At 36.1% G+C, this 12721-nt stretch overlaps 1 protein-coding gene across 3 annotated transcripts in view; it reads left to right on the top strand.

The window, feature by feature from the left end:
• GOLM2 (golgi membrane protein 2) overlaps positions 1-12721 on the top strand; it is a 119604-nt gene that overhangs the window by 52476 nt on the left and 54407 nt on the right. For all 3 annotated transcript variants that reach the window (XM_032856623.1, XM_032856622.1, XM_032856621.1), the window contains exons 5-6: positions 2338-2482; positions 3001-3081. In XM_032856623.1, the coding sequence (XP_032712514.1) occupies positions 2338-2482; positions 3001-3081 (226 nt within the window). The remainder of the gene's footprint in view (positions 1-2337; positions 2483-3000; positions 3082-12721) is intronic.

The following is a 12721-nucleotide window of genomic DNA, read 5'->3' as shown; positions in this document are numbered from 1 at the left end:
TTATTTATTTATTTTTAAATTTTATTTATTATTTTTTATATTTATTTTTTTATATTTGTTTATTTTTATATTTTACTTTATTTTTATTTTTATTTATTTTATTATTAAATTCTTTTTTTTTTTTTTTTAAAGATTTTATTTATTTATTTGTCAGAGAGAGAGAGCGAGCACAGGCAGACAGAATGGCAGGCAGAGGCAGAGGGAGAAGCAGGCTCCCTGATGAGCAAGGAGCCCGATGTGGGACTCGATCCCAGGACGCTGGGATCATGACCTGAGCCGAAGGCAGCTGCTTAACCAACTGAGCCACCCAGGCGTCCCAAGAAATTCTTTTCTTAATAAAATAAATTGCCACCCCCATATTTTAGTGTCTGTAAATACCGTTTTTTTGGAACACAGCCATAGTCATTTGTTTACTGCTTTCATGCTATAAAAGAGGAGCAATTGTTGTAGAGCAGAGAAAACTAAGAAGACCTGAGGGCTTAAATGAAATAGAGTATTCTGGATTGGATCCTAGTACAGCGTAATGGAAAAAGAAGTGAAATCTGAATAAAGTCTGGAGTTCTGTTAATAATGTACTAATGCTGGTTTCATAGTTTTGCAAATGGACTGTGCTAACATAAGATGTTAACATTAAGGGAAATACGGTGAGGAGTATAACTTCTCTGTAAGTCTAAAATTATTTCAGAATAAAAAGTTTTATTTAAAAAACATTTAGGTGGCCCTCTTACCATTTAGAAAACCATCTAATTTTATTAAGAACATTTACTATTGTCCAATCATATCAAGGTACTATCTTTAATAATTCATCTTCATTAACTATTTTAAATGGGAAAGTATTTTTGAGCAGTAATTTGTTGACTTTAAGTTTTGCTTAATATTAATTGTTTTATCCACCTCGACAAAGAGTACTATAGAAATAGCCTTATGATATAGTATTATAGTGAAATGCACAGAGTTGCAGCCTGGCTCTTCAGGTTGTACCTCATGGATTTTCTTACCCTCAGCCTTCCTATTGACATGTTCAAAAATTTCAGTGTTATTTCACTCATCGATTATTAGGCTCAGAATTGGCTCCCAGGAGATGTGGGAATGAGGAAGACTGTGGTTTGAATCCTTTCTCTGTAACTCTCTATCTTGGTAACCTTGGATAAGCTACTGAACTTCTTCAAGCCTCAGTCTGACTTCATTATTTCCAAAGCTGTTCACTTTACTAGAGGATAGATTTGAAAGCAGTTTGTAAACTATGAAGCACAGTGCAAATGTTTATGGTTAATTTTACCTGCCAGCCCCACTGGAATACCTATACCTGATTGTCAAAACACCTTTTCTTCTTTATTGTGATAGATTTTTATAATTTGACTTGTTTTTCTAGATTTCCTTTAGATTTTTTGGTACTATTGTTTTTTATTGATTTTCTTTAGATTTTTTAGTACTATTGTTTTTTATAACAAATTTTTATAATTTGACTTGTTTTTCTAGATTTCCTTTAGATTTTTTAGTATATTTTTTTTTGTAACATTGCATAGTGCTTTAGAGTTGACAAAGCATTTATATATGCATTAAATATTAAGTAGAAGGACCTAGGTGGCAACACAAGTATGTGTATTTAACTCCTTGCCTCTCTCAATTTTCCACTGAGGTCACTCAACCAATATGAAAGGCAAAACTGACCCACCAGTAGAATTGAGTCAGGCCTAACCAGGTGTCTGAAGATTCAAGTTTCCAAAGAGATGATTGGGATAGAAGCATGTTAGAATACACTGACCTGTGTATTGTTCTGCCATTACTTCCTATGCTTGGGTGGCCAGTGTACCTAGAAAGAAGTCTGCCTGTTTTCCACCCTTGCTGTTTCTGCTTCTGGAAAAGCCTGGCAGGGTCACTAGCCATCTGTCACACTTGAGGGGGCACCCACGTGCCAGCCTCCTATAGTCCACCATCCTGCTCGTTCACACCATAGGCCTTTAGAGAACCCACCCTGCCTGTAGCACCTAGGATAATGCCCAGCTGTAGTCCTTCACAGCAACCTACAGTGCTCAGCAAGACTATCTTGCAGCATCACTCCCTCAGCATGGCCAAAGAAAATTACCTCTGCCCAACACTTTAGACCACTTACTATAATTAGAGACTTTAAAAAGTGCTATTCTTTTATTTCATATTAGGTCTAAAAACTGAACAGAAAATAGTATTATATCCCACATCTCCAAGTGTTTGGAATTTGGACTCGTAGTATATACTTCAGAAAATGAACTGTTTCAGAACATTTAATTGGTAGTTGTGTCAATTGTTTAATCTTTTGAACTGAAAAATATTTACTATTACCAAATCTTTATTTAACAGCAAGACTCAAACAAGTTTGAATCAAAAGATGAAAATGATTTGGGTATAAACAATCATGCAGTACCTAAAAACATTCCCAAAGTAGCTGAGAATGCTGCAGATAAGAACGAAGAACCATCAAGCAATCATATTCCACATGGGAAAGGTATTACTATTTTGTTTTGTGTTAATAGGATATTAACTTTTTCTACTCACTTTGAAGTGAACATTTTCAGTCATAAACAATATTGCTTGATTTTAGCTCAGTTATGATTAGGTGTCAGTGTTGTTTCAAATTTGGATTTTTTGATAGAAAAGAGAAAAGAGTAAATTGTTTTAGAGTTACAACTGTGTCCAAAGCAAGATATAATGATATGCAGTCAATGTAGCCTACTGCTTTAGAAACCGATTATTACATTTGTTCAAAACCTTTTCAATTAAGTAAGGGAACAAAAGAATTATTGGGGTGGCTCAGTTGGTTAAGTGGCCAACTCTGAATTTTGACTCAGGTCATGATCTCAAGGTCACGGGATCAAGCCCTCTATCAGGCTCCACCCTCAGCGTGGAATCTGCTTGAGATTCTCTCCCTCTTACTGCACCCTTTCCCATGGTCTCTCTCTCGTCTCTGTAAAATAAATAAATCTTATTAAAAAAAAAGAATTATATCTTTTGTTACTTGGGCAGAAAAAATCAAACGAGGTGGTGATGCAGGAATGCCTGGAATAGAAGAGAATGACCTTGGAAAAGTTGAAGATCTTCCTACTGGTAAGTAAAAGTTATCAGAGTATTTACCCTACCCTCTTTTTTAGTAAAAGTCATAGTCATTTGAGAAAAGTCATAGATCTCTGGAAGATTATATTTTCTGTTAATTAACTACCCATTAGTTGCCAGGACTTGTTTAGGATCCAACTGTTTTTGAAAAATCTTGCTAAAATTTTGCTAAAGTACTGTTTTTGTGTTGATAACAGAACATCTTCTTAACTCAGTTATTGCTCATGACAGTTACCCTATGTTAGAGTCATTTGTGTTTGCTAAAAGTATATATGGCTCATATCTTTGAGACAAAATGTTCCCAGATTGCTCTGTTGTTGGTGTGCTTTAATATGGTATGGTAATACCCTTATATAGGTTTTTACCCCACACTTAATAGTTTATTCCCTACTTTTCTTTTTCTTCTTTTATGGCCATTGCTGTTCAGTGTCTGTTTCTTTCTTCATTAATGTGTCTGCTTCTTACCATTTCTACTTAAAGTCACTTCTGGGTGACTTCTAGTCCTGTTCAGTGGTTGTTTTTGTTTGTTTGTTTACATGTCTCTTTGTTTTTCTTGCCATTTCTGTTTCTTGGTTGTCATAAGCACCCTTTCTGCAGACTCCAATTTATTGTGGTGAAAAATTGGAAGTCTTTTATTCTTCCTGGCTATTTTGATTCCTTTTCCAATCGTAAGGATCACTTCCGTCGTTATAGCTCATTGTGTGTGGCTCAAATTGCCAAGTGTCTGAGATCCAAATGCATGAATATTAGTCCTTTTATTTGTATAGTTTCGTCATCTTTTCAAATTCTTTTATGTCTTTTCTTTTGGGTTTCCACTTCACAGTATATGCCTCTAAAATAAAGGCAAGGGCAAGAGCAGTAACAGGAATTTAAAAATACAGAGTTAGTATGAGCTTGATTTGTTTGTGAAGTAATGAAGTCATCCAGCAATTCTTAAAGTGTGGTCCTTGGACCAGCAGTATCAGCATTACCTAGGAACTTGCTAGGAATGCAAATTCTTAGGTTCCATTTCAGACACTGAATGAGAGGTTCATGGGATGGAGCCCAGTAATCTGTGTTTTAACCAGCTTTCCAGGTGAATCTGATCTATGCTAAAGTTTTAGAACCACTAACTCAACTTTAATTTAATATTGAGAACAAGGACCATGTATTATTCTGAATTTTGCAGCACTTATTCCAATCCTAGACTTACTGAGCTTTAGCTTGATTAATCTCTTTCACATTGCCCTTGATTGTTTTTTAAGTTTCACCCAAAGTTTTACCAAGGATAAACTGTAGGTTTTTAGTATATAGAAGTACCCTATTCAGATATAATACAACTTGCATGTATTTTCTTTTATTAACATATAATGTATTATTTGTTTCAGGGGTACAGGTCTGTGAATCATCAGCCTTACACAATTCATAGCACTCACCATAGCACATATCCTCCTCAGTGTCCATAACCCAGCCACCCTATCCCTCCTCCACTCCCACCCCCCAGCAGCCCTCAGTTTGTTTCCTGAGATTAAGAGTCTCTTATGGTTTGTCTCCCTCCCTGGACCCATCTTGTTTCATTTTTTTCCCTCCCTTCCCCTCACGACCCCCCCTCACCTTGTCTCTCAAACTCATCATATCAGAGAGATTGTATTAATATTGTCTTACCCCTATTGACTTATTTCGCTTAGTGTAATACCCTCTAGTTCCATCCATGTCGTTGCAAATGGCAAGATTTCATTTTTTGATGGCTGCATAGTATTTCGGTGTGTTTGTGTGTGTGTGTGTGTGTATATATATATATACACACACACACACATACATGCACACATATGTGTTTGTAAACACACACACACCACATCTTCTTTACCCCCTTATCTCTTCATGGACATCTAGATTCTTTCCATAGTTTCCATAGTTTGGCTATTGTGGACACTGCTGCTCTGATATAAACATTCAGGTGCATGTGCCCCTTTGGATCACTACATTTGTATCTTTGGGATAAATACCCAGTAGTGCGATTCCCGGGTCTTAGGGTAGCTCTATTTTCAACTTTTTGAGGAACCTCCATACTGTTTTCCAGAGTGGCTGCACCAGCTTGTGTTCCCACCAACAGTGTAGGAGGATACCCCTTTCTCCACATCTTCACCAACATCTGTTGTTTCCTGACTTGTTAATTTTAGCCATTTTGACTGCTGTGAGGTGGTATATCACTGTGGTTTTGATTTGTATTTCCCTGATGCCGAGTGATGTTGAGAACTTTTTCATGTGTCTCTTGGCCATTTTGATGCCTTCTTTGCATGCATTTGTTTTTGATGTCTTTTATATAAAAAAATATGTTTAAACTGAAATTTATAATTTTTAACCTCTTTTTGTGTATAGTTTTCAAGTTAAAATTATATCATTGCTATTCTAAGTATGTAGTGTCTCCATTTATTTTCTTATTGGTCCACTATCATAATTTATTACCTGGCCACCAAAGAATTCCAGAGTTAGAATTATATGATATGAAAATGCAAGAGGTCTTCAGGATCTTATCTTCACCATTTTTAGGTATATTGTGCTTATCAGACAGTGGTTTTCAGATGTCTTTCATACATGAACCCCTTTAGTAGGGCAAAAATCCTGTCTTGCTACTTCTGCTTGATTACGAAAATCACACAACCATTTCATTAGAATGAATAGATATGAATAATGATACTTTTGATGAGATGCCAACAAATTCTTGTCTGATTTTTACAATATGAATTTGCTATCTTGATTCATATAATGGTTGTAGCACTATAGCTTAGAACTGGGAAGAACACAAAAAAATGGTATATGTTTTATGTAAATTTAGCATTAATGCCAAAAATGCCTGTATAAGTAGACACTGTCTACACTGTCGTGGCCTATTAGGATCTTCTTCTGGATTAATTTTTCTTTATATTTGATTTTCTGTAGTTTGAATGTGATATGCTTTGATGTCGTTTGAGGGGGGCACTTATTATGCTTGGTGTTCTCTGAGCTTCCTGGACCTGCAATTTAGTACATGACTAATTTGGGGGAAATTCTTCATCATTATTGTTTCAAATATTTCTTCTGTTCTTTTCTCTGTTCTCCTTCTAGTATTCCCGTTATGCATTATGTTATATGTTTTGTAGTTGTCTTAGATATTGGCTTTTTTCCCCCCATTATTCTCTTTGCTTTTCAGTTTTTGAGGATTCTGTTGATAGATCCTTTAGCTCACAGCTTCTTTGCTCAGCTTTGTATGGTTTACTAATGAGCCCATCAAAGGTACTCTTCCTTGCTGTTACAGTGTTTTCTTATCTCTAGCATTTCTTCTTGGTTCTTTCTAGGATTTCCATCTCTCTATTTACATTGCCTATTTGTTCTGGCATGCTGTGTACTTTATCCATTAGAGTCTTTGGCACTTAATCATAGTTGTTTTAAATTCTCTGATGCTAGGTCTGTCTCTTCAAATTGTGCTTTTTTGCCTTTTGGTATGACTTGTAATATTTTTCTTGATAGTCAGACATGATGTACGAGGTAATAGTTATTGCTGTAAGTAGGCCTTTAGTAATGTGGTAGTGAGGTATGAGGTAGTGGAGAGTCTGAAGTGTTCTTTAGTCCTATGATTTCTATTCTTTTAGAGCAAGTCTATGTCTCTGGTCTGTGAACTTCACAAGTTTTTTTCAGTTTTTTTCCTTCCCCTTAGGTGGGACAAGATGGCTAGAGTGGGCTGAAGTTGGGTATTTTTCTAATTGTGGTCACTCGCTCTGATAATACCCTAGCAAATTAGGCTCTGTTGGCCTAGTTTCTCCTGAGGGCAGGCCTTGTTAAGAGCAGAGTGCTCTGGTGTATTTCAAAATGTTTCTTTTTCCTTTCCTCCTGCCTGAGGGGATTCTACCTACCCCCCTCCCCCAATATTTCCTTTGGGACTATAGTTGAGCTCCTGGAGGTAGATCTCACAATATTGTGGGGAGCCTCCCTGTGACTGAGTCTCCCTGGAATTTTTAACTCTCTGAGTTACCACACTGAGCCTCCAGTGAGTTGTTCACACTGAACATCAATTACAGTTCAGGTTTTCCTACCCTGCCACTGGCTCCTGTGGCACTTTCTGCTTATGGGTCTTTTTTGCAAGTTGTGATTTCCTGTATTCACCTTTCTGTCTCTCCATTTTTAAGAACAATGGTCTGCCCTGTGTCCTCTTCTCTTCTTATCCAGGAAGAGTTGCTGATTTTTCAGCCTGTATAGCTTTTTACTTACTAGGATATTGTGGCAACTCCTAAGCTCCTTACTTGTAGAACCAGAAACCAGAAGTCCTATAGATTAATTTTTGAACTTCATTAAACTGTTGGTGCTTTGCTTTAAAAATCACTGTTCATGACAGTAACCCTTAATTATTTAGATATGTATCTTGAGTATAAAGATTATTTTGATATAGTAACTGTTGAAAAGAAACTTTGAGCTGTGTAGTCAGTCAGATGCACACAGAAAGGAAGCCATGTCATGTCTTTGTACCTTGAGCTCCTAGCTTGATGCCTTAGATGTAACAGGGTCCCAATAAATGTGTCTGCTTGAATTACCAGAATATTCCCACCTAGATGGGACAGTGGTATCTGGAATTAAACTGCCAGGATTCAAACCCTTGGCTCCCATCTTTTAATAGGTGTGTGATGATCATTTATTTGCTCTTAACATTATCTGTAAAATAAGATAACAACAATTCCAACCTTGAAGCGTGAATGTGAGATTTCAGTGTGAAGCAGGTAGGACAGGGCCTGGCTTATTGCCACAGCTATATAAATCTTAGTTACTGTTGTTATTATTATGATTATTGCATATCATTAGAAACATTTTCTTGTCATTCCTTTTACTGAGTGTTGTCTTTTTCTTTCTGAAGTAGTCTATGCTGAAATTCTTAATGCCAGTGCAAGTTCTGCTGAACTGTCTTAAAATGTAGCTCTGAAACAGTCAAGGGGTATATAACATGTGACTATGATTAACATGACATTTCAGCTTCTGAGCTCCCTAAACCATAGAGCTAAACCTCAGTGGATTTTGTTTGTTTTTAATGTTGATTTGAGTTAGTCTCCAAGATTTTATGGAGTCTTAGAATTTAATCCTTTACCAAACCCTTACCTGGATATTTACCTTTATGCTGTTTTAGGCACCTGTTATGCTAGACAGCTATATATTTATATCAATAGTTTTTAAAGCTTTTTTAGATTAAAAAAAATCCAAAAATACAGAAAAACAGGATAATATGATAAATAGCCAAGTACCTACATCCCCCCCAAAAGAAAGCCACAAAAATAACATAACATTTTGCCACATTTGTTTCAGATATTTCTGTTATTGATGTTATTATTAAAGAAATAAAACATTACTGATAAGTTGAAGCCTCCTTGTGTACCCTCCAGATCCTATTCCTGTCTCTTCTTCCCCAGAGGTAACTACTATGCTGAGATTGGTGTGTATCAATTTCCATACATGTTTTTAGACTTTTCCTGTATTTGTAAGCATCTGTAAAACTATAAAGTATTGTTTTGTTTGCTGCCTTAAGCTTTAAATAAATGGTATCTTATTGTGTATATTATTCTGTAACTTGTTTCTCCTCCCTCAATTTTATGCTTTTGCAACTTACCCATGTCATACCTGTGGCTTTTCAACAGTTATAATTATTTCATTGTATAAATATATCATGATTTATTATTCACATATAATAAACATTAAGACTGTTTTTAGTTTTTGTTATTTCAGACAATACCACAGTGGATGTTCTTGTTTACATCTTCTTATGCACATGAGACTCTCTGGATTCTAATATTTGAGTAGTATATTGTGTTACAAAGATGAGCCTGCTACTGGCTAGAAAACATGACTAGGGATCTACCTGTCTCAAGCCCTCCTCAGTCACAGAGTTGTGGGGATCAATAGCTCAGCACACTGGTAACCCATAAACAATTCTCAGCACAGTGGTTACAAAACTGTGTATAAGGATATGAACTTAAAAATAGAATGCTTGCGGGGTGCCTGGGTGGCTCAGTGGGTTAAAGCCTCTGCCTTCGGCTCAGGTCATGATCCCAGGGTCCTGGGATCAAGCCCCACATCGGGCTCTCTGCTCAGCAGGGAGCCTGCTTCCCTCTCTCTCTCTGCCTGCCTCTCTGCCTGCTTGTGATTTCTGTCTGTCAGATAAATAAATAAAATCTTTAAAAAAAAAAAATAGAATGCTTGCATGATAGAATATCTTCATCTTCAGTAATATCAGTTGACATTTCTGCTGGTAATATAGGACAGTATCTGTTTATCCACATCCTCACTAACATTTGGGTTTGCTATACTTTAATTTTTTGCCATTTTGAAAGTTATAAAATGCTATCTTATTTCAACTTAAATATGCTGTGGTACTAGTGACATTAAGCATCCCTTCATATATTAGCCATTTTGGTTGCTGCCTTCTATAAATTACCTGGTAATCAATTTTGCCCAATTTTCTCTTGGATTGTTGGTATTTTCCTTATTGATCTTTAAGAGTTCTTTAGAAGTATGTGATGCAGGGCGCCTGGGTGGCTCAGTGGTTAAAGCCTCTGCCTTCGGCTCAGGTCATGATCTCAGGGTCCTGGGATCGAGCCTCACATCGGGCTCTCTGCTCAGCAGGGAGCCTGCCTCCTCCTCCTCTCTCTCTACCTGCCTCTCTGCCTACTTGTGATCTGTCAAATAAAAAAAAAAATTAAAAAAAAATAAATAAAAATAAATTTAAAAAAAGAAGTATGTGATGCAAATGTCTTCTCCATGTCATGTGTATCAACAGAGAGAAAAATCTTATTTCTTACATGGAAACTTTTTTCTAGTTTTAAGATCCAATTACTCTTTTAGCAAAAATTGCCTCTAATGATTTACTTTGGGGAAAATCCTGATAGATACAAAGATTTTTAGGTTCCTAAACAATTGGAAGTTCTTTTCTAATTAATAACTTAGAAAGAAAAAATTACTCCTTTTGGTTTATACATGTGTATTAGATAGAGCTACTCTATGTTTAAGATATTTAATTTTCTGAAATAGAGGCTTTTGACCTTGGCTATATATTGGAATCTTTGGGGAGTTAAAATAAAATTATGTCTGGGTCCCACTCCAGAGATGCAGCTTGGGCACTGAATGTGCAAGTGTTCTGTAGGTGATTGTATTATGTAACTAAGGTTGAAAAACACTTCTCTTGGGGGAATTTTTTAGATCTATACTGTCTAAGACAGTAGCAGCTGGTCACATGTATTTATTTAATTTCATTAAACTTAAATAGAACTAAAAAATCAGTTCCTAAATCTAGAGATACTTCAAGTGCCTAATGGTTGCCTGTGGCTAGTGGCTACTGTACTGGACAGTGCAAGTATAGAACATTTTCATCATTGCAGAAAGTTCTGTTGAACAGTGCTGCTCCACATGATAATAGTGATTACTCTTGGGAAAGAAGACTGAGGACAGAGATAAAAAGGTGACTTAGTTTTCATCATACAGTCTTTTGAACTTTTTGGATTTTGGTTTCAAAATTTCGTAAGGTAATTTCATAAATTACCTATTAAAAATAAATATTTTTTAAAAAATTAAAGAGAGATGGGCGCCTGGGTGGCTCAGTGGGTTAAGCCTCTGCCTTCAGCTCGGGTCATGGTCTCAGGGTCTTGGGATTGAGCCCCGCATTGGGCTCTCTGCTCAGCGGGGAGCTTGCTTCCTCCTCTCTCTCTGCCTGCCTCTCTGCCTACTTGTGATCTCTCTCTCTCTCTGTCAAATGAATAAATAAAATCTTAAAAAAAAAATTAAAGAGAAGTAATTATAGTGATGTATGAAAGGAGGGAAAAAAAAGATTTTTTTTAAAGATTGTATTTATCCATTTGATTTTATTTATCCATTTTTTCTATGGTGTTTAGACTATTTTTCAAAGCCTATCCAGTGATTTTTCATTTCAGACATGTTTTGAGTTCTAGAATTTCTATTTGGTTCTTTTTTTTTTTAGTTTCCATTTCTCTACCCTCTATCCCAAGCAGAGGGAGTGACAGGCAGAAGGAGAGGGAGAATCAGGCTCCCAGCAAAGTGGAGAGCCTGACATGGTGCTCGATCCCAGGACCCTGGGACCATGACCTGAGCGAAAGGCAGATGCCCAACTGACTGAGGCACCCAGGAGCCCCAGAAAAGATTATGTTCTAAAGAAGCAATGTAGGAGCACCTGGGTGACTCAGTTGATTAGGTGTTCACCTCTTGATTTTGGCTCAGGTCATGATCTTGGGGTCTTGAGATCCAGTGCTGCATCAGGCTCTGCACTGAGCATGGTGCTTGCTTGGGATTCTTTCTCCCTCTTCCTCTGCCCCTCTTCCCCTCCCTCTCTAAAAATAAAGTAAATAAAAAGGAAGGAAGAAAAAAATAATGTAGTTATTATTATTATTTATTTTGGTTAAGATTCTTAAATGATTAGAGCTTTTAGAGGAAATATCTATATTTATAAAAATACATTAAAAGTTTTTATCAAATAAGTGTAGATATACTCAATTTTTTCTCTTAGGCATCCTTTAAGACAGTAGTGGGACACTATAGCTTTGTTGCCTGTTTTAATAAACCATTTATTGAAACATTACCTTGCTTATTTATTTATATTTTGTCTATGGCTGCTTTTGTGCCAGAACAGTTGAGTACGGCCTCCAACCCTAAAATATTCACTAACTGACCCTTTAAGAAAAAGTTTTCAAAGAAACAAATTATATAAAATTGGGCATGGTTTTTGGGGGTAGGAAAAAAATACTTAAGTTAGCATAATATCAAATTGTATTACTGGAAATTGCTACTAAAGATACATAAACTTCCAATGGTACATTGGTTTATAATTTCTTTCGTTGTCATATTTTATGGGGCCACAATTAAGAAAAAAGGAATCAAAATAGGGTCTTGAATTAGAAAATACCTAGGGAGAGTAGGATAGTTAGTACTCACTGGGTTTGAGGGTTTAATTGGTGTCTGTTTCTCTCACTTTTTAAGAACTATACTTAAAAAGTTCTGTGTTTTAGTGGTTATTCCAGGGATTACTATATGCATCCTTTCTATATCAAGGTCTACTTAGAAATAATCTTGTCATCCTTCATGTGAAATATAGAACTTTACCGAGGTATGATGCCATTAGCATTGCCTCATCTTTTGGTGTGTATTTTATTTATATATAAATCCTAATATTTTTAGTATTATTTTGCTTTAAAAAGCTTTATTTTAAGAACATAAGAGAAATGGGGTCGGGAGGGAGACAAACCATAAGAGACTCTTAATCTCACAAAACAAACTGATGGTTGCTGGGAGGAGGGGGGTAGGGAGAGGGTGGTTGGGTTATGTACATTGGGGAGTGTATGTGTTATGGTGAGTGCTGTCAAGTGTGTGTAAACCTGGCAATTCACAAACCTGTACCCCTGGGGCTAATAATACATTATATGTTAATAAAAAATTAAAAATTAAAGAAAAAATAGGGGGAAAAAAAAGAAAGAACATAAGAGAAGAATATATTATGGTCTCTTGTATTTACCATATTCTTACCTTTTCTAGTGCTCTTCATTCCTTCCTAAGGATTCTATTTTCTTTTCTCTTTCTTTCTTTCTTCCTTTCTTTCTTTCTTTCTTTCTTTCTTTCTTTCTTTCTTTCTTTCTTT

This window comes from Lontra canadensis, unplaced genomic scaffold (genome assembly GCF_010015895.1).
Source record: "Lontra canadensis isolate GAN:19392208 unplaced genomic scaffold, GSC_riverotter_1.0 scaffold12, whole genome shotgun sequence".
NCBI lineage: Eukaryota > Metazoa > Chordata > Mammalia > Carnivora > Mustelidae > Lontra > Lontra canadensis.
This window is presented reverse-complemented; position numbering and strand designations above follow the sequence as displayed.